The sequence below is a fragment of the Pristiophorus japonicus genome, chromosome 10 (genome assembly GCF_044704955.1).
Source record: "Pristiophorus japonicus isolate sPriJap1 chromosome 10, sPriJap1.hap1, whole genome shotgun sequence".
NCBI classification, from domain to species: Eukaryota; Metazoa; Chordata; class Chondrichthyes; family Pristiophoridae; genus Pristiophorus; species Pristiophorus japonicus.
The window spans coordinates 44,801,576-44,822,576 of NC_091986.1; the positions used below are offsets into that span (position 1 = coordinate 44,801,576).

Below are 21,001 nucleotides of genomic sequence, written 5' to 3' on the forward strand. Positions count from 1 at the left end.
TGCGCCAATGTCAATGTTTTCGATCAGGCCAATGTCCCCAACATCGAAGTACTGACCACACTCGACTAGCTCCATTGGGTGGGCCACATTGTTCGCATGCCTGACGCAAGACTCCCAAAGCAAGCGCTCTACTCTAAACTCCTACACGGCAAGCTTTCGTACACCTCAGTGACGCCCTAAGTGGAGGAAATGCATCCGGGAGGGCGCTGAGCACCTTGAGTCTCGTCGCTGGAAGCATGCAGAAAACAAGCGCAGGCAGCGGAAGGAACGTGCGGCAAACCAGTCCCACCCACCCTTTCCTTCAACGACTGTCTGTCCCACCTGTGGCAGAGACTGTAATTCCTGTATTGGACTATTCAGTCACCTAAGAACTCACTTTTAGAGTAGCAGAAAGTCTTCCTCGATTTTGAGGGACTGACTATGATGCTGGTGGCATGGGTTCCTCGCCAGGTTCCTCTTCATCATCTTCCTTCTCCTCCTCCCCTCTCTCCTGAGGTGGTTCTGCAATCCCCATTGGCAAATTCTGTCCTCTCATGATGGCTAAGTTGTGTAGCATGCAGCACACCACAATGAATTCAGAGACCTGCTGAGGGGCGTATTGTAGGCAGCCTCCAGAGTGGTCCAAGCATCGGAAGTGCTGCTCTGTTCGACGATGTTGTGTGAGGCTGCATAGCTCTCATTATAGCGATGCTCGGCTTCTCTCTGAGGTTTCCGGAGGGAAGTCATGAGCCATGTTGCGAGGCCGTAACTTTTGTCCCCGAGCATCCAGCTCTGGTCTTGTGGTTGAAGCTGGAACATGCATGAGACACTGCTCTCACGCAAGATGAAAGCATCATGGATGCTCCCTGGAAATTGGGCATTGACTGCCATGATGCGCTGAGTATGGTCGCAGATGATCTGTATGTTCATGGAATGGAATCACTTTCAGTTTTGGAGAATTTTGGCGATGTGTGTATAGTCAAGGGCACCCTGAACCTTGGGGAAGCCAGCAAATCGTCTAAAACCTATAGCCCTCACATTTTGGGTCACCCTGGTCATTGGGAAGTTTATAAAGTCCATTCTGCATGCGTACAGTGTATTAGTCACCTGGCGAATGCAGCAATGTGTAGCGTGCTGAGAGATGGAGCATATGTCTCCTGCTGATGCCTGAAAAGGAGCCGGAGGCATAGAAGGCAAGTGCCACAGTCACCTTCACTTCGACGGGCAGTGAAGTTCTGTTGCCGCTGGTAGGCTGTAGGTCTACCTACAGGAGCTGGCATATCTCTGTCAGCACTTCTTTTAGGAAGCACAGCCTTCTAACACACTGTGCCGCAGAGAGCTGCAGGTATGAGCGATGTTCCCTGTAAACTTGTGGGGGGGGGGGGTAAGGCCTCCTCTCTATACGTCTGCGACCTCTTAGATTACGTTGCAAATGATCAACAATAAGCCTTCTTCCAGCTTGAAGCCATATGAATATAGCAGCCAGGATGAACGGCTCCCAACCTAGCATGGTCCCCATCTTTTAAAATGTCCTTAAATATCCTTTATACAACAAACTAGAAACTCACATAAACTTCACAATCAAAAGCATGCAGTAATGCAGCATTCTTCTTCCAATCCTCCTAATCACTCAAGCTGCGACTTTCTCCTTCGCTTTCAGCATGGCACCATTAATGCTTGGCGCACCCTGGGTCCGTCTGTTTTTTCTGGATGGGTTCTCGGGCGGACGCTAAATCGGGCGAAATGCTCCAAAGTTCTGCCCGGAGTGCTTGCGCAGTGATGCATGACGATTTACGTCATTCCAACGGTCAAAACAGCGGTGGGGCAGTAAATTTTAGCGACGCCGCAAAACCATTGGTGAAAGTTCCGCCCGGGTGCAAAATCTTGCATGCCTCATTTTACAACCCTCAAAAAAAATCATTTTTGCATCACAAGGCGCTAAATGGGCTGCAAATCAGCCAAAAATCCAGCCCTAAGTATCTTCTTTGGTCATTCACTTTGCGACTCATGGGCTCTGTGAAAATAAAATCATCATCGATATCACTTTCCAGATTAATGCGCAGCTTCCAGTTGTTGGCAACAGTTACTCCATATACAAAACATCTCATTGGAATCTCCCACTTGACAAGTATGTGAAGTCACAAAGTGCATTTGAATGGCGTATTTGCTCTGCTTGATTATTGCAAGGCATATCTGAATCATACTTTAGTGAGAGTTCTGCTCATGCATGGGCTATTTGAATCGATCTCTGCTGGCATACAAGTTATGCAGAGGATGAGAAACTAAATTAAATGGGTTTAATAAAAAATCTTTACTGACTTTAATTAGGATCAATCAATATTGAAGCACTGGTCTTGAATACTAAAACTATTTACAAGTGCTTATCCATTAGATGGCAATCAGAAGCTGTATTATGTTACTCCTTTACATCAGTCAGTGCAATAAATCTCCAATAGCCAGTCTTGTCAAATTGTGTGATGTAGGTCTGTCATATGTCATTGTCTGCCTGCCTTCAAAAAAATTGTAATGGAAAGATTTGCAAAATTTCTGTCTCTTGTGGTTGTGATAAGGTGTCGATTTTATCTCTCAGTTTATGACATAATCCCAGCTCTTTTAGAGGATTGTTATCTTGCTACGCTTCAGAGTGCATGTCCTGTAGTTTGCAGTGAAAAGTGATTACTCATCATTATTCCATTCTTGTTTCTTTTTTGCTGAACTTTTTATATAGCACCTTTCATGACCGCCAGACACCCCAAAGCACTTTACAGCCAATTAATTACTTTTGAAGTGCAGACACATTGGTAATGTAGGAAAGGCAGCAACCAATTTGTGGCAGCAAACTCCCACTACAGCAATGAGATAATGACTAGATAATCTGCTTTAGTGCTGTTGTTTAAGGGATAAATATTGGCCAGGACTCCGGGAATAACTCCCCTGCTCTTTTTCAAAATATTGCCATGGAATCTTTTACCCAAGAGGGCAGACGGGGCCTCAGTTTAACTTTTCATCCAAAGGACAGCACTTTTGACAGTGCAGCACTTACAGCCTAGATTTTTGTCTCATTCCAGTCTCTGGAATGGGACTTGAACTCACAACCTTCTGACTCAGAGGCAGGCTGACACAACTCCCACAGTCTCAGTGGGGAACTGCACTTGGAGAGGATGGGTTGAAATTTTGGCTGCACAGTATTCTAGCCTATCTCCGACCTTCACTCCCGTCAAGTTTGAACGCTTTGGGAGTGCAACATTGGTGAGTCCACCCTCCTATTCCTAGAGTCAGTACCTTCAGGACAGGCAGAGTGCAAATCGGAGGGCAGGAGCAGAGAATAGAATAACATTCTGAACCCAACAATTATTTGAGGGCAAACATCAGCGAAAGTGTACCCAAATCTGAACTAATTAAGAAATTATATTAAATATAATTAACAAAGTGACATTTACCAACATTTCCTTTTAAATCCAGTAAAAAATGCTAGGTAATTATGAAATACAGAGCTCCATTAACAACCTGACCTTTAATTCTCTGGTGTTCATTATGAAATAGCAGATGAAGCCTGTCCTTCCCAAAGCTAGAAACACAGCTAATAGATAATCAAAGCTGGTCAAGGGTAGGTAATGCTATGGAAATGAGTTATTAACCTTTCTTATGCTAAATGACAAGTCACATACAATCTAATAATAAACAGTCAGCCACTTCGATTGTCATAGGGCTGGTAAAAGATACCACATTCTTAGCTTTCAAACAACTCAACATCCAATTTCATAGAACGATACCTGGGGCTAAAAGGGTTAATTTACGAGGACAGGTTGCATAGACTGGGCTTGTATTCACTCGAGTATAGAAGATTGAGGGGTGATTTAATTGAGGTGTTTAAGACGATTGAAGGAGTTGATAGGGTACATAGAGAGAAACTATTTCCTCTGGTGGGGTGAATCCAGAATAAGGGGGCAAAACCTTAAAATTAGAGCCAGGACGTTCAGGGGTGATATCAAATGAGAAGGTTGTCCAAGAGGAGAGACTGAGTAGACTAGGCCTATACTCTCTGCAGTTTAGAAGAATGAGAGGTGATCTCATTGAAACATAAACGATTCTGAGAGGGCTTGCCACTAGAGTACTTCATTGACTGTAAAGTGCTTTGGGAAGTCTTGAAATTGTGATCAAAGGGTAGTGGGAAATCTGGAACTCTTTCCATAAAGCTGTTCAGGCTGGGGGTTAATTGAACATTTTAGAACTGAGATTGATAGATTTTTGTTAGGCAAGGGTATTAAGGGTTATGGAACCAAGGCGGGTAGATGGAGTTGAGATACAGATCAGCCATGTTCAAATTGAATGGTGGAACAGGCTTGAGGGGCTGAATGCCGTCCTTCTGTTCCTATGTACTACTGAACTGAATTACATTCAATATTTACTCAAAAATGATGCCTGGTTTAAATATGCTTCAATGCCAAGCAGCACACAAATCTGACTTAACAGAAAATGCATACAAAAAGAAAATCATTTAAATTCTACAATCTGATGGTATGTTATCCTTTATTGTAATGGGGATTGGAGTACAAGAGTAAGGAAGTCTTGCTGCAATTGTACAGGGCTTTGGTGAGACCACATCTGGAGTATTGTGTACAGTTTTGGTCTCCTTACCTAAGGAAGGATATAGTTACCTATAGAGGGTGCAACGAAGGTCCACCAGACTGATTTCTGGGATGAGAAGGTTGTCCTATGAGGAGAGATTGAGTAGACTAGGCCTATACTCTCTGCAGTTTAGAAGAATGAGAGGTGATCTCATTGAAACATAAAAGATTCTGAGAGGGCTTGCCAATAGAGTACTTCATTGACTGTAACGTGCTTTGGGAAGTCTTGAAGTTGTGAAAGGTGTTCTATAAATGCACGTCTTTCCTTTTTTAAATTTATATAGCATCTTTCATGACCTCAAGACTCCCCAACTACAGCCAATAAAGTACTTTTTGAAGTGCAGTCATTGTTGTAATGTAGGAAATGGGGCAGCCGATTTGCGCACAACAAGCTCTCACAAACAGCACTGAAGTAGATTAAATAAAAACAGCTCTGACGAAAAGTCATCTACCTGAAATGTTAAGTCTGTTTCTCTCCCCACAGATGCTGCCTGACCTGCTGAGCGTTTCCAGCTTGTTCCTTTGTTATTTCGGATTTCAAGCATCCACAGTATTTTGGTTTGTTTTAATGAAATAATTGATCTGATAATCTGTTTTTAGTGATGTTGGTTGAGGGATAAATATTGGCCAGAACACTGGGGAGAACTTCCCTGCTCTTCTTTGAAATAGTGCTATGGGATCTTTTACACCCACCTGAGAGAGCAGACGGGGCCTTGGTTTAACATCTCATCCGAAAGATGGATGGCATTTTTAATGTGATGCAAAGATGACACAGTGTTACAAATTACTCTTTCACATGACTGCACAGAAGTAATTGTCAATATTTACTAAAGCACTGTGCCAGATATACACCTTTGCCATATTCATCAAATTCTATATTCTCATTTTGTTTACTGTAACTGCAATATTGTTGCTGGAGTTTGATGTCAGATTTTGTAGTTAAATGGATTCTACTCCCAGTACCGAGTTGATTGAGCCCACGTCACGTGAGGCAAAGGCAGTGCTCTTAAGACTGGTGGTACGCTGCATTAACAGTGAAGGAGAGCAGTATAACGCATCCTCTACGTCGGCACCTATACATGCACGTGAAGGAATGGAACTACGTGCAAATGGAGGGGGTTGGTGCCTGTGGAAGTGACAACCCCCCCGGCCCCCCTGCCATATGATTCTCTCTTTTCGGGAAGGACAACAGGAGGAAAATTAGAAAAAGATGTTGGGGTAGAAAGTTATCTTGAGCGGTGCTGCAAAATAGAGTGGCATTGGATTGACCACCTGTTATATGCAGCGCCTGATACTCAGTTCCATTGCAGTCAGTGCAACATAAGAACATAAGAAATAGGAGCAAGAATCGGCCATATGGCCCCTCGAGCCTGCTCTGCCATTCAATAAGATCATGGCTGATCTTCGACCTCAACTCCACTTTCCTACCTGATCCCCATATCCCATGATTCCCCTGGAGTCCAAAAATCTATCGACCTCTGTTTTGAATATACTCAATGACTCAACATCCACAGCCCTCTAGGGTAAAGAATTCTGAAAGATTCACCACCCTCTGAGTGAAGAAATGTCTCCTCATCTCAGTCCTAAATGGCCAACCCCTTATCCTGAGATTATGTCCCCTAGTTTTAGACTATCTAGCCAGGGGAAACAGCCTCTCAACATTTACCCTGTCAATCCCCCTCAGAATCTTTTATGTTTCAATGAGATCACCTCTCATTCTTCTAAACTCAAGAGAGTATAGGCCCAAACTGCTCAACTACATATTGGATGCTGCGTATAACGGGATGCAGGATGCAGGATGCAGGGGGGGGGAACGGGGCGTGGCGTTCCGATTCCGCCCGTTTCCCGCCATCACCCGAGACGAATTTCTCGCCCGTCAATTCCATCCCTGCATCATTCCAGGGTACATCCTCCAGCACAACTGAATATAGGGAGAGAATTTTAGAAAAAATGTAATTTAAAAGAAAGCACAACTTGGGAGTCACATCGAGAGGAAAGTTGTGTTTACTCCTCGATGCCACTACTTCATAAAAATAAAGTAATTTGATATTGCACTCGCTGGCTGTCCTCATCATGACATTGAGTTATTCCCAGTACACGCAGCTTTGTGCAGCATTGAAAACCATCAGCACAGGTAATAAGTTCTATCCATTTACAAATAAGTTAATAAATTCCATCTGCACATGTGAGTTTTTCACCGAAAATAAATGTATTTTTATTGTTCGTTTACTGTAGGTAACGCACCAGTCTCGTCAGTAAGAATGACCTTGCTTGTCAGTTTAAAGAACTGTAACCGTGGTTGATAACACTGGATACATAATAATGAAAATTGGTATTACCCGAGCCAAACATTTAGCAGAATAGAAAAACATACTAAAAATAATGTTACCTCAAGGACAAAAATAAAGGTGAAAATGACAGACATTGTTGCCAGAGGAACTGTAACTGGATCGTCAACATCCCACTGTAAGACAAAGAGAAACTACATCTTAGTAATGCATTTAATTACAGGTATTGTGTGAGGCCAACACTTTATTTCCAAGTAAGATAATTAGTGAGTGAAGGGAAACTATTTGAATATGTATATGCAGCTGCGTTAACTTTTGAAAAGTAGAAAAAGTAGCACCAGGAGCTAATGATTCTCTCCTGCTGGGAAATTCAGCTTTAGAGCTCCAAGAGGGAAGAGGAAAGCTAAATCAAGTGCTAACCACATCTCTTGGGGAGCTAAAGTCTGAGAGCGGGGCAGTAGCGGCAGAGCCCTGAACAATGTGGAGCGCATTGCTAACGGCATCAGAGGCTGCTTCCTCACTTAAAGGGAAGAGCCAATGATGCCGCACAACCTACTTGTCGGCAATTCTGCATTGCAAGGCGACCTGTGTGACTGCCATTACAGCCCCAAACACTCTCGCAAAGTGGAGGGCTTGGACATCTTGCAGCAATGAAATATTGAACAATTTCAGCAGGCACCAGACTGGTGCAAATAATAAAGTTTGGCCTAACTTAAAACCATTCCCTTTAATTATGCTCCCGAGGTGACAACGCCTCCTCTTCCTGCCGTTGTTAACGGCCAGCGATACAGCAGGGGGGGGGGGGGGGGGCGGGAGGCAATTTCGCATCCAGGGTGCTGTGCTCTTGATGACGTCACGATCTGTGAGGGACGAGAGACCCAGGCAGCAAGTGTTAGCGCTGGCGCTAAACTGGCTCTGAAGATCGTGGCGTCGCTGAATCCGCTGTGCCCGGTCGCTAACCCCTTAGCATCCCGTTAGTGCCCCCAGGCAGTGCTAAGCAGCCGAAGTTTTATGAGTTCGCACAGCATACTCTAGCAGCTCAAACGCGTGTAGACAATCCAGGTCATTTTGCAAAGAGAGTAGTGACACGACATTCACCCAAAAACACCAATTCCTGCCCATAATGTACAGTACCTTCACTGAAAGCAGCACCGACTGGGCAAGGACCAGCACTGCAATGCTTCTCTTGAAGAACGGGTGTTGGGTTATATCGTACATTTTAGCTCGGAAGCCACCATTATCTGGAAAACACCAACACAATACAAAAAATGTTACATTGGATATATGGCACAGAAACAGGCCATTCGGCCCAACCAGTCCATGCTGGTGTTTATGCTCTACTCAAGCCTCCTCGTGTCCTTCCTCATCTACCTCTATCAGCATAACCCTCTATTCCCTTCTCCCTCATACGCTTATCTAACCGCCCCTTAAGTGCATCTATACTATTCGCCTCAACCCTGTGGTAGCGAGTTCCACATTCTTATCACTCTTTGGGTAAAGAAGTTTCTCCTGAATTTCCTATTTGATTTCTTAATGACTATCTTATATTGATGGCCTTTAGATTTGCTCTTCCCCACAAATGGAAACACTCTTTCTGTATTTACTCTATCAAAGCCTTTCATTGTTTTAAAGACCTCATCCCTGTGAATCTTTTTTACACCATCTCCAGTGCCTTGATATCCTTTTTATAGAATATGGCGACTAAAGTTATCAAACACAAATGCGGCATTTAAGAAATGAGTCCAAGACCCTCATGGCAAACTGGAGTGGAACTTTTCAATTTTACATCTTCTGAATTTTATATGCAAGTGTATTTATTGAAAAAGATTCACCTGGGCCTCAAGGGATATGGGGGTAGGGCAGGGAGGTGGTGTTGAGTTGAAAGATGAGCCATGATCTTACTGAATGGCAGAGCAGGCTCGAGGGGCTAAATGGCCTGCTGCTGCTCCTATTTCTGATGTTCCTAAAGGTAATCCAGATTCTGAAGAATGGAAGAGTTAACGGTTAGAAAATAAAATCACAAGAGTCTAGATTGAATGATTTAATCTGTATACAGGACATGATCTTGAGCTCCAAAATGGTTGAATTGGCCGATAAGTCTCAGTTCCATTTCCACTACAGACGGAAAGAAGCTAAATTTGCACAGATTCCTCTGGTTTTTACAATGAAAGATAAGAATTTAACCTGCAAAGTGTTGATCATCTTGTATTCAAATCACCACAATCTTTAAATATTACCATATTTCAACAGTTTCATATATTTAATTACCACCTAATTTCCATTCTGTAATTCAAGGGGCAGCGTAATGGATTTCACCCTGCAACTATTAGAAGTCCAATTGCAGCAACGTGTCCTTAACTAATTAAGGCCAGAACTTACCTTTGGTGGCGTTAGCATTTGCAATGGCCACTTGAAAAGTTAGGCAGCATAATATTTTCACAGGGAGTCTTGTAAAAAATATAGTTTTTTGTGCTGTTGTAAAGGCACCTTAACCAATTTACAAACCTGGTGAAATTATCACCCTGTTAATCTGCCGGGGCAGCGAGTCCTTTTAAGCATAATCCTTTTTCGTGGACTGATGCAAAGACACGCTACATAAAATGATAAGAAAATATGAGAAAGGAAAAGGAGTTCAAGTGGAATTTTACTTTCCTCAACTTCAGATTAAATGGGAGTTTTCGATGTGTGGCTCTTGTTGAAAGTTAACTCTTTGCCTCCCATGCTCCACGGCTCACCATGTCTGAGGCATCTCACTGACGTTTGCTACATTTATTAATGGTCCCGACAACTTGATTGTTAACAACGATATTAAAAACAAATTTAATAGTTGAGTTAGAGATTGTGTTGTTCTCATTATTTCAAGGTTAATTAATTCTCATCCTTATGTTCAAACCCCTTCATGGTCTTGCTCCTCCCTATCTCTGTAATCTCCGCCAACCCCACAACCCCCCAAGATTTCTGCGCTCCTCCAATTCTGGCCTCCTGCTCATCCTCAATTTTCATCGTCCCACCATTGGCGGCCGTGCCTTCAGCTGCCTGGGCCCAAAGCTCTGGAATTCCCTCTCTAAACATCTCCGCCTCTCTCTAACGCTCGTTCCATCCTGCTCACCCATCACCCCTGTGCAAGCTGACCTACATTGGCTCCCGGTTAAGCAACGCCTTGATTTCAAAATTCTCATCCTTGTTTTCAAATCCCTCCACGGCCTCGCCCCTCCCTATCTCTGTAATCTCCTTCATCTCCACAACGTTCCCCAACCCCCCGCCCCCCCCCCCCCCCTCCCGCCGAGGTATCTGTGTTCCTTTATTTTTTATATCAAATTAATCACGCCGAAACAGGCCATTCGGCCCAACTGGTCCGTGCTGGTGTTTATGCTCCACACGAGCCTCCTCCCCCTACTTCATCTCACCTTATCAGTATACAATTCAGCAACAGTGGGATGGAGGAAATGTGTGAGAGTTTAAAAATGTGCCTTTAAAACGGTCCCTGTTTAAGAGATCTAGATGGAAATATTGCCAGAACCAGCAAGAACAATCCGAAAAAGGAAAATGTTTTGATGCAAAATTAGTTTCACAAAATGACATCAAACATACAACATGGCCTGAGTAAACAAATATCTGCTAACAAGTAGTATGGTTGGCTTTAGAAACACTAAACTAGCTAAGAGGTTTATAGTTCTAGCCTCTTGTGCGTCCCTGATTTTAATCGTTCCACCATTGGCGGCTGTGCCTTCAGCTGCCTGGGCCCTATGCTCTGGAATTCCACCCCTAAACCTCTTTGCCTCTCTACCTCTCTCTCTTCCTTTAAGATGCTCCTTAAAACCTACCTCTTTGACCAAGCATTTGGTCACCTATCCTATTATCTCCTTATGTGGCTCGTTGTCAAATTTTAAGAACATAAGAACATAAGAAATCGGAGCAGGAGTACACCACCTGGCCCCTCGAGCCTGCTCTGCCATTCAATAAGATCATGGCTGATCTGATCATCCTCGATTCCGAGGGACTGCCTATGATGATGATGATAGCTGATCTGATCATAGACTCAGCTCCACTTCCCTGCCTGCTCCCAATAACCCTTTATTCCCTTATCGCTCAAAAATCTCCGCCTTAAATATGTTCAATGACCCAGCCACCACAACTCTCTAGGGCAGAGAATTCCATAGATTTACAACACTCAAAGAAGAAATTCCTCTTCATCTCAGTTTTAAATGGGCGGCCCCTTATTCTGAGACTATGTCCCCTAGTTTTACTTTCCCCTATGAATGGAAATATCCTCTTGCATCCACCTTGTCGAGCCCCCTCATTATCATATATATCTCGATAAGTTCACCTCTCATTCTTCTGAACTCTAATGAGTATAGGCTCAACCTACTCAACCTATCTTCATAAGTTAACTCCCTCATCTCTAGAATCAACCTAGTGAACCTTCTCTGAACAGCCTCCAAGCCTCCTTCCTTAAATACGGAGACCAAAACTGTACACTGTACTCTATGTGTGGCCTCACCAATACCCTGTATAGTTGTAGGAGGACTTCTCTGCTTTTATACTCTATCCCCCTTGCAATAAAGACCAACATTCTATTTGCCTTCCTAATTACTTGCTGTACCTGCATACTAACTTTTTGTGTTTCATGCACAAGGACCCCCAGATCCCTCTGTACTGCAGCACGTTGCAATTTTTCTCTATTTAAATTCTAATTTGCTTTTCTATTTTTTCTGCCAAAGTGGATAACCTCACATTTTCCCACATTATACTCCGTCGGCCAAATTTTTGCCCACTCACTTAGCCTGTCTCTATCCCTTTGCAGATTATTTGTGTCCTCCTCACAATTTGCTTTCCCATCCATCTTTGTATCATCAGCAAAATTGGCTACATTAGACTTGGTCCCTTCATCCAAGTCATTAATATAGATTGTAAATAGTTGAGGCCCCAGCAATGATCCCTGCTGCACCCCACTAGTTACCGTTTGCCAACCTGAAAATGACCCATTTATCCCGACTCTCGGTTTTAGTTAGCCAATCCTCTATCCATGTTAATATATTATCCCCAAATCCGTGAACTTTTATCTTGTGCAGTAACCTTTTATGTGGCACCTTATCGAATGCCTTCTAGAAATCCAAATACACCACATCCACTGGTTTCCCCTTATCCATCCTGTTCATTGCATCCTCAAAGAACTCCAGTAAATTTGTCAAACATGATTTCCCTTTCATAAAACCATGCTGACTCTGCTTGATTGAATTATGCTTTTTCAAATGTCCCATTACTGCTACCTTAATAATGGACTCCAGCATTTTCCCAACGACAGTTGTTAGGCTAACTGGTCAAAATTTCCTGCTTTTTGTCTTGCCTCCTTTTTTAATAATGCTTGTTTGATAACGCTCCTGTGAAGCGCCTTGGAATGTTTTACTACGCTCCTGTGAAGCGCCATATAAATGCAAATTGTTGTAGTTATTTCCTTTAGTGGTCTTGTGCACTCTTAGATTCCGAGCATTTTGCCAGAGGCTTGAAGTGCTTTAATAATGCAATGCCATGGATAAATAAAACTATTTTTTTTATTTGTTCATGGGATGTGGGCATTGCTGGCAATGCCAGCATTTATTGCCCATCCCTAATTGCCCTTGAGAAGGTGGTGGTGAGCCACCTTCTTGAATATTTAAAGGTCAACCACATTGTTGTGGGTTTGGAGTCACATGTAGGCCAGACAGGGTAAGGATGGCAGATTTTCTTCCCTAAAGGACATTAGGGAACCAGATGGGTTTTTACAACAAGCCGGTAGTTTCATGGGCACCATTACTGATACTAGCTTTTTATTCCAGATTAACTGAATTTAAATTCCCTAACTGCTGTGTTGGGATTTGAACTCTTGCCTCTGGCTCATATTGTTCAGGCCTCTGAATTACTTGTCCAGTAACGTTACCACCATGCTACCGTTCCCTTGCATTTGTACAACACCTTGAAAGTCAAAAGCATCCCAAGGTATGTCACAGAGGAGGAAGAAAAAAAATGTCAGCAAGAAAGAGGGGTAGCTTATTCTTTACCTAGCCACTTGTGAACGTGGCGTGACGTGGCATGACTGAAAGCTGGGTTGAAACTAAGGGACTACTTTTTGACTCATTTGTCATAGGATGTTAAAAGTTCTCCCGCGTAAACTTGAAAAAAAAATGAGCAGCCTCGCGTGAGGATGCTGCGATGGAGAATGTTGCTCATTAAGCCCGAAGGATGCGTACCGGGTCGAGCTGCCAGGTGGAGAGGTTGGGCAATCTTTAATCGGCTTTTCAGATCCTCCCATCTCCTCTGGTCTACAGTCAGCAAAGCAGTGCCCTAAATAATCAGGATAAGAAAGTTAATTCACTGTTAACTTCGCATCACTTTCAAATACATTTCCATCCTGATTAAGAAGATTAATTGGATTGCTTCGCTTAAAATCTTTTTGCCAAATCAATCAATACAATAACTTTTGATTATAATACAACAATCAAATCCTCTCAAATGTGATGTTTACTATAACAACTACTTGCCTTAATACAGTGTGTTTAATGTGTAAAACATCACAAGGCGCTTCACAGGAACATTATAAGACAAAATTTGACACCGAGCAACATAAGGAGAATTTAGGGCAGGCGACCAAAAGCTTGGTCAAAGAGGTAGGTTTTAAGGAGCGTCTTAAAGGAGGAGAGCGAGGTAGAGAGGCGGATAGGTTTAATGAGGGAGTTCCAGAGCTTAGGGCCAGGCAGCTGAAGGCACGGCCACCAATGGTGGAGCAATTAAAATCAGAGATGATCAAGAGGCCAGAATTGGAGGAGTGCAGATATCCCGGGGGATTGTGGGGCTGGAGGAGGTTACAGAGGTAGGGAGGGGCGAGGTTACGGAGAGATTTGAAAATAAGGATGAGAATTTTGAAATCGAGGCGTTGCTTAACCGGGAGCCAATGTAGGTCAGCGAACACAGGGGTGATGGGCGAACGGGACTTGGTGCAAGTTAGGACACAAAGTTATGGATGACCACAAGTTTACGCAGGGTAGAATGTTTAGTGTAAAATAACGATAAAGATTCTGTGAAAGCTATACATTAAAAAAATTAAATTACATAAATTGTCAGAATGGCAGCAATAACTTTGACATTGAGTTATGCAAAACACAGGGAGCTGAGAGATCAAATTGTGCCACAGGGTTGACAAGACTGAATAGAATTAGTTATTTTCCTTGCATTCAGTTCAAGCTTAAAAGGATGGGCACAGCAAGGGGTTTCCTTAATAGCTCCAACTAACCATACCTTATTTTCATTGAAATTAGCGATGACGACTCCAACAAAGAGAGTCAGTCCGATCATGCAACCCAGGAACACAAAGACATGGATATAGATGCCGTGAATCTGTGGGAAGAGAGTCATAGTTAGACACAGTTAGATACAGTGACCCGGATTTTGTGTTAAGAGTATCGGTGAGGCTATCAGCGCGCACCATGAGCACTGAGTTAACCGGACAGCAACTTCCGGCGTCAGCACAGGCGGAGTTAAATGCATAAATCCAAAAATTGTAATCAGAGCTACTCTGCTCCTCCACAAACTTCGCTACACCAGTACCTCGCCGATAGACTCGGCAGTCAATGTCAAGGTGTGAAGTTGCTGTACTTACCCACTAAACGCGGCAGAAAAAGTTAAGGCTGGTGCATTCAGGTGTAAGCGAATTTTTAATGGCACGATAAGCTATGTTCCCTTTTTTTTGGGGCCACGCATGCATGCCAAATGCCGTGCCTGTGTGCAGTCTTTCTGTTGAAAAGCCGTCAAGTCAGCTGCATGGGACTCTTGGAGTGTCGAGCGACCATGCAGTTTACAGGGAACATTGGTGATAAGTCTTAATTACTGACAAAAAACCTCTCTGGAACTGAAAAATTACTTTTACAAGTGTGGAGTCTCATTCCTTCAGAATTTCATTATTGTTGGAGATTTAAAAAAAAAAATTAAAAATTAAAGTAATTTTTTTTTACTTTTTCTTTTTGTCTTTTTTTCTCTCTTAATCCCATCTTTCTTTCTCTCTCTATTTCACTTTCAGTACATGATTTTATATTGAATTAAAAATTCTAATTTATACTTCCTAGTTTAGATTCTGGGCTGGAATTTTATTCAGGAGGCGGGTTGGGTGTTGGCGGAGGGGTAGGAAGCGGTCGGTCACAGGCCCTGTCGAATTTAACGGCAGGGCCTGATTTACATTTCAAACCTCTGTTTCCCACTTGCAGCCAGCCAGCTGGAGTCTGGAGTCGGGGGGCAGGGGGAGAGGAAGGATTGGGGTTGTAGTGGGGAGTCTGCGAAGGTGATTGGAGGGCTTTGGCGGGGGGGGGGGGTGGGGGAAGAAGAGATCAAAGGCCTCGGGGAGGCGTGAGGCTTTATGAGAGTGGGGGGGGAGGAATCAAAGGCCTCGGCAGGGAATAGGAGGCCTGGTTGCGGGAAGGAGCGATTAGAGGCCTGATCAAAGATACTTACCTCCTCGATCTAACTGGCCTCACCTTACTTTAGCTGGTGGGTTCACCGAGCCCTGAGAAACCCAACCAGCCAGACTTGAATGTGAAATGCTGGTTAAATCTGAGGCACGCTAGGCTTATTATAATATTTAAATGGACGACCCGCTTCCTGGGAGCAGTTTGGCTGCTTGACCCCTCCCCCCTGGGTCCCGCCTCTGTTAAAACTGGAAGTGAGTGGGTTGGGGTCGGCAGTCTGAATTTGAACACTTTAACCTCCCACCCGACACCAACCCACCCGTTTTTTGGGATTAAAATTACCCCACTGCATGTCTTGGTGAGGATTCTTCAATTTGATTGGGTGACCTGTATAACAAGATATTGCCGCTGAAATCCCGGCCTCCCCGGGTCTGTACGGAATGTGTACGGATCCGGGAAGGCACTGCAAAAGCTGGTTTTCAGCGCACAATGCGCTTGCGCTGAAAACCGTCTTTTCCGAACTGTCAAGCCATGTATCGGAAGCGAGGACATTTGCAAGGACAAGATTGTGGTATTTACCCAAATCTTACCCAGCAAATGTCCTCAAAATTCTTGCGCCTGATAAAAGCAGGCGTATAGCCTACGTTTACAGGCGTAAGAGTTTAAAAACATACAAAAATATAATTAAATTAAATTAAAAAAACACATTTTTTAAAACCCTGCCATTTATTTTTAACTATAATTAAAAAAACTTTTTAAAAATTTGGAAAAAAACATTTCTCTAAGATATTTATTAACTTTAATTTCAATTAATTTTAATTAAATGAGGTGTGTTTTATTTTTTATTATATGTGTTTAGTGTGTTTGTTTTTTTTTTCTCATTATTAGCAATGAGAACATGTAGATACAGAGTTCTCATTGCTATTAATGAGAAAGCTGTGGAATACATGTCACTGCACCTTCTGCGTGGGAACCTGGAGGACGGGAGTGCGCTTCGCAGTGCGGGAAGAGAAGGCCTCCCCACTGGAATCTCACGCTCCTCACGGACCACCACGTAATTTCGTAGAAATGTTTCAGGTCGGAGGAAATTGCCCGCAGGAAGCCTCCGACCGCAATTTCAGCCCCAATGTATAGCGCCCTCTAGCTAGGAGGGATCGATATAATGTATAGCGCCCTCTAGCTAGGAGGGATCGATATAATGTATAGCGCCCTCTAGCTAGGAGGTAGAGGGAGCTGTATTGAGAGAGGGTCTGTGAATAAACACCATCTTAAGCTCCACATGGCTGTCTAAGATCTCCTAAATAGAGTTAATTTGAACTAAAAGTGTTCAAGAGACTATAAAATACAGCCTGCTGCTCATGCACGATACAGATCCCCTGTACAGGGCGCCGTGATGAAAAGAATGTCTAAATATCGTAAATGGTTGCTCAGATGCCCAGGGAAACTGTCCTTTCGCCGCGAACCGCAATAACTGCAACTTTAACACAATTACTCCAAGTTACAAATATAGGATGCAGAATGATCTTACTGGGCCAACTCGATGAATGATTACGTCTCTGACCTCCACCCAGCCTTTCAATGACAGGACTTCAAACAATGCCAGCAACGCACTTCCAACATTGTCAAAATTGAAATTTCGAGGATTGGCCCTGGAAAACAGAAAACCATCTTTTTTTAAAATTCGGCACTCAAAGTTACAAATAAATTCTTCAGATAACAGTAACAACAACAACATGCATTCATACAGCGCCTTTAACGTCCCAAGGCGCTTCACAGGAGATTGATTAGTGAACGGGACTTGGTACAAGTTTGGACACAGGCAGAAGTTTTTCAATTACCTCAAGTTTATGGAGGGTGGAAAATGGGAGGCCGGCCATGATAGCATTGCAGTAGTCGAGTTGGGAAGTAACAAAAGCATGGATGAGGGTGTCAGCAGCAGAGGGGTCAAGAACCAGAGGATACAGATTTAAGGTGATTGGCAAAAGAACCAAAGGCGATGTAAGTAAAAAGTTTTTACGCAGCGAGTGGTTAGGATCTGGAATGCACTGTTTGAAAGGGTGGTGGAGGCAGACTCAATCATGGATTTCGAAAGTGAGTTGGTTAAGTATCTGAAAGAGAATAAAATTGAAGGGTTACGGGGAAAGGGTGGGGAGTGGGATTAGCTGTGATGCTCTTGCAGAGAGCCAGCACAGGTTCGACGGACCGAATGGTCTCCTTCTGTGCTATAATCATTCTATGATTCTAAGCGTGGGCGGAGACGGGCGATGTTAGGGAGGTGGAAGTAGGCGGTCTGGGTGATGGAGCGGATATGGGGTCGGAAACTCAGCTCCGGATCAAATGGGAGGCCAAAGTTGCGAACAGTCTGGTTCAGCCTCAGACAATGGCCAAGGAGTTGGTCGGAAGGGAACAGAGTTTGTGGCGGAAGCTAAAGACAATGGCTAACAACTGTTGCGGTGTACCATTACTGTACCAAAAGGATATTTTAATCCATACTATGACTTTTAATTTATCAGATTACAACAACAGCTTGCATTTATACAGCGCTGTTAATGTAGTAAGACATCCCAAGGCGCTTCACAGGAACGATTAACAAAATTTGACACCGAGCCACAGAAGGAGATATTAGCACAATTAACCAAAAGCTTAGTCAAAAAACTAGATTTTAGGATTGACTTAAAGGAGGAGAGAGAGACGGAGAGGTTTAGGGAGGAAATTCCAGAGCTTGGGGCCCAGCTGAAGGCAAGGCCACCAATGGTTGAGCGATTATAATCAGGGATGCTCAAGAGGGCAGAATTAGAAGAGTGCAAACATCTCAGGAGGGATGTTGTGGGGCTGGAGGAGGTTACAGAGATAGGGAGGGGCATGGCTATGGAGGGATTTGTAAACATGGAATTTTAAAATTGAGCCAATTGGTCAGCGAGCAGAGGGTGATGAACTTTTGTTACGTTTGTTATTATTCATTTATAGATAAGTGTGAGTAAGAAAAATAAGTAGGTCACACATTACTTTGAAAATAAGAATCTAAATGGGAGTAGAGAAGCAAAGGGATCTGGGAGTACAAATACACAAATTAATAAAAGTAACGACGCAGGTCAATATGGCCATAAAAAAGCAAACCAAGCATTAGGGTTTATTTCTAGATCGACAGAACTGAAAAGGAGTGATGTTATGCTAAACCTGCATCGAACCTTGGTTAGACCTCACTTAGAGTACTGCGTACAGTTTGGGTCACTATTTTATAAAAAGGCTATAGCTGCACTGGAGAGGGTGCAGAGAAAATTTACAAGGATGATACCAGAAATACAAGGGTATCAGAAAAGGATGAATAGACTGAGTCCCGTTTCTCTTGAAAAGGGAAGGTTTAGTGGTGACCTGATAGGTCTTTAAAATTATGAAGGGGTTTGTTAGGATAGACATAGAAGCCGCGATCTTGCCAACTGTGTCGGTGGCAGGTGGTGAAGCCGCTTCTGGCTCCAGCCTGTAATATGTGAAGAATCTTCCCATGATGTGGCTTGTTAAGCCCGACCTGCGAGGTTCCTGGCCAATTGAAGGAAGCAGGTCTGATGCTGTTGTTTGATGATGCGTCATCGGCCAGTTTCCTTAAAGGGCCCATGGCCACATTGATTTTGACAGTTGTGCTGTCAGTGTTCTACAGCATTGAGGTGTTGCAAACACTGACAAGCACCACACAAAGGTGCACGGCTACACCCAGGCTCTCCCATCACTCCCTCCAGATGCTTATGGAGGGAGTCACAGCATGCATGGAAGTTCTCTTCCCTTCCCATGGGTGGAAGAGACCTCCCTAGGACACTAACGCAGTCTGGTTGCACATTACTCGAGGGCACAAGCAGGGATGTGGTCAGGAGGACCAGGCTGCAATGGCGCAAACCTTTCAATGATCTCGATAGATTGCGAAACGTTACTGCAAAGTCACACTCAACCTCATCCTGCTGTGCCATTCATCACATCCCCATCACTTTTCCATACCCTACTCCTGCACATCCTTACTCACATCAACTTACCTTGCATCTCCACCCATCCCCTCTCGATCTACATTATTAAATTCCCATCTCACACACACCCTCATCCTAGTCCAATCATACCAACTAACAACACACAAGGATAAGCACTTGGGTCTTTTAGCCAATGTTCATGTAGAGTTGTGCTAATGTGTTGTCAAACATTGAAATCTTTATTTTGAACTCTTTGCGTTCTTGGACAGATTTGTGTGAACCTTTGGAAGTAGCTTAGTGAGTTGTAGTCAATGGTGAGACATAAGGGTACCTCCCACAATGGTGATGAGTGTGAAAGGAATGGCTTGGGCATTGTGGGGATGCTTTATGAAGCTGGTGTGGTGCAGTGCCAACCTGGTGCATCATGTGGCAGCCAAGGTGTACAGCGTCCAGTGAAGTAAATGGGCATTGTGAGGCCATCCCTGGCCTCTCAGGCAGCACTGTGGATGGGTGCTGATGCCCTGTGTAGCATCAGGTGATTGCGGAGGAGGTTGGTGTTGTTGTTGGTGATGCTGGTGTGTTTAATGAAGTTGGTGTTGGGGTTGATCGTGTTGGGATTCTGAGGACCAAGGTGAGACTTTCTCAAGGGCACCGATGCTGCTGGAATAGATAACAGCTGAAGTTGAGATGACAGAAGCGATCTGTCACTGGTGAGAGAGGTTGCTCCAAAGAGGTGACAGTGGATAGAGAGTTCACTGCAAATACTTCCAAACTGCATACAGCTCAAATGCTGAAGGCACAAGCTTCTGAGATTGGAAAGTGAAGAGCTGTGAAATAGTAGCTTTTGTACCACTTCTGCAGCTGTCGACTAGCCAAAGCAAAGGAGAGTCATTGAGAACCCAACACACTTACCTGACGTGATGCCTGAACAACGGGAGGCTGCCAAAAAACTTGGAAAGATGGCAAGTACCTGGTAAAATTAATTTTAAATACCATTAAAGTACCTCCTAATGATGGTAATTGGCTTGGTGCTGGGTTTGTGAACCACAGCCTGACCCGGCACTTGGGAAACTAACAAGGAGGCGGGTTCAGAGCGGGGTCCCGCCCCTCTGTCAATCACGACCAGTTTGACAGCGGGCCAGTCTCCAAACCTGCACTCACAGGGCTGGTAAGATTGTTGCCTGTGTGTGGGAGAAATTTTAAACTTTAAAAGCAGGTGGGTTTGGAGCATGGGATAGTTAAATTGTTCAAAATTGTTCACTTCTAATTATAACAGAGGGAGGATGGAGGGGCGGGCGACCAACCTGTTCCCAGAGGACGGAGCATCAATTTGAATATTGTACTGAGGCTGGAAGATTCTTTTTTAACCTCCATTTTGTGTTTAACTGCAAGTGGTCGTGTTTCACACAATTCATGAAACCCGGCAGTTAAAGCGAGGGCAGGAACGGTTGGATCCAGGAGGTAAGTGGCTTTATACCCACCTCCTGCATCCAGGGTCCCTACCTAACCCACCACCCCATGATATGAGACCCCCTCACCAGGCCTCCGATCAACACCCCCCGCCTCAGACCCCCACCCACACCGATGATGCTCAGACCAAGCACGGTCTTTGGGTGGTTGGACCCGATCATCCCTTCGCCACTTCCCGATCATTCCGCCCCCCCCCCATCCCGCCCCCCGCCGATCGTCTGCTTGACCCCAATCATCCACCCGACCCCCGA

The 21,001-nt window shown here is 44.0% G+C and overlaps 1 protein-coding gene across 1 annotated transcript in view; it reads right to left on the reverse strand.

Moving 5' to 3' along the window:
• The window catches only part of nalcn (sodium leak channel, non-selective), a 364,870-nt gene that overhangs the window by 78,781 nt on the left and 265,088 nt on the right, over positions 1-21,001 (reverse strand). The window contains exons 28-32 of the mRNA XM_070891788.1: positions 16,856-16,976; positions 14,168-14,266; positions 13,123-13,216; positions 8,030-8,136; positions 6,997-7,071 (exon numbers count right to left, since the gene is read on the reverse strand). Coding sequence (XP_070747889.1) covers positions 6,997-7,071; positions 8,030-8,136; positions 13,123-13,216; positions 14,168-14,266; positions 16,856-16,976 — 496 coding nt within the window. The remainder of the gene's footprint in view (positions 1-6,996; positions 7,072-8,029; positions 8,137-13,122; positions 13,217-14,167; positions 14,267-16,855; positions 16,977-21,001) is intronic.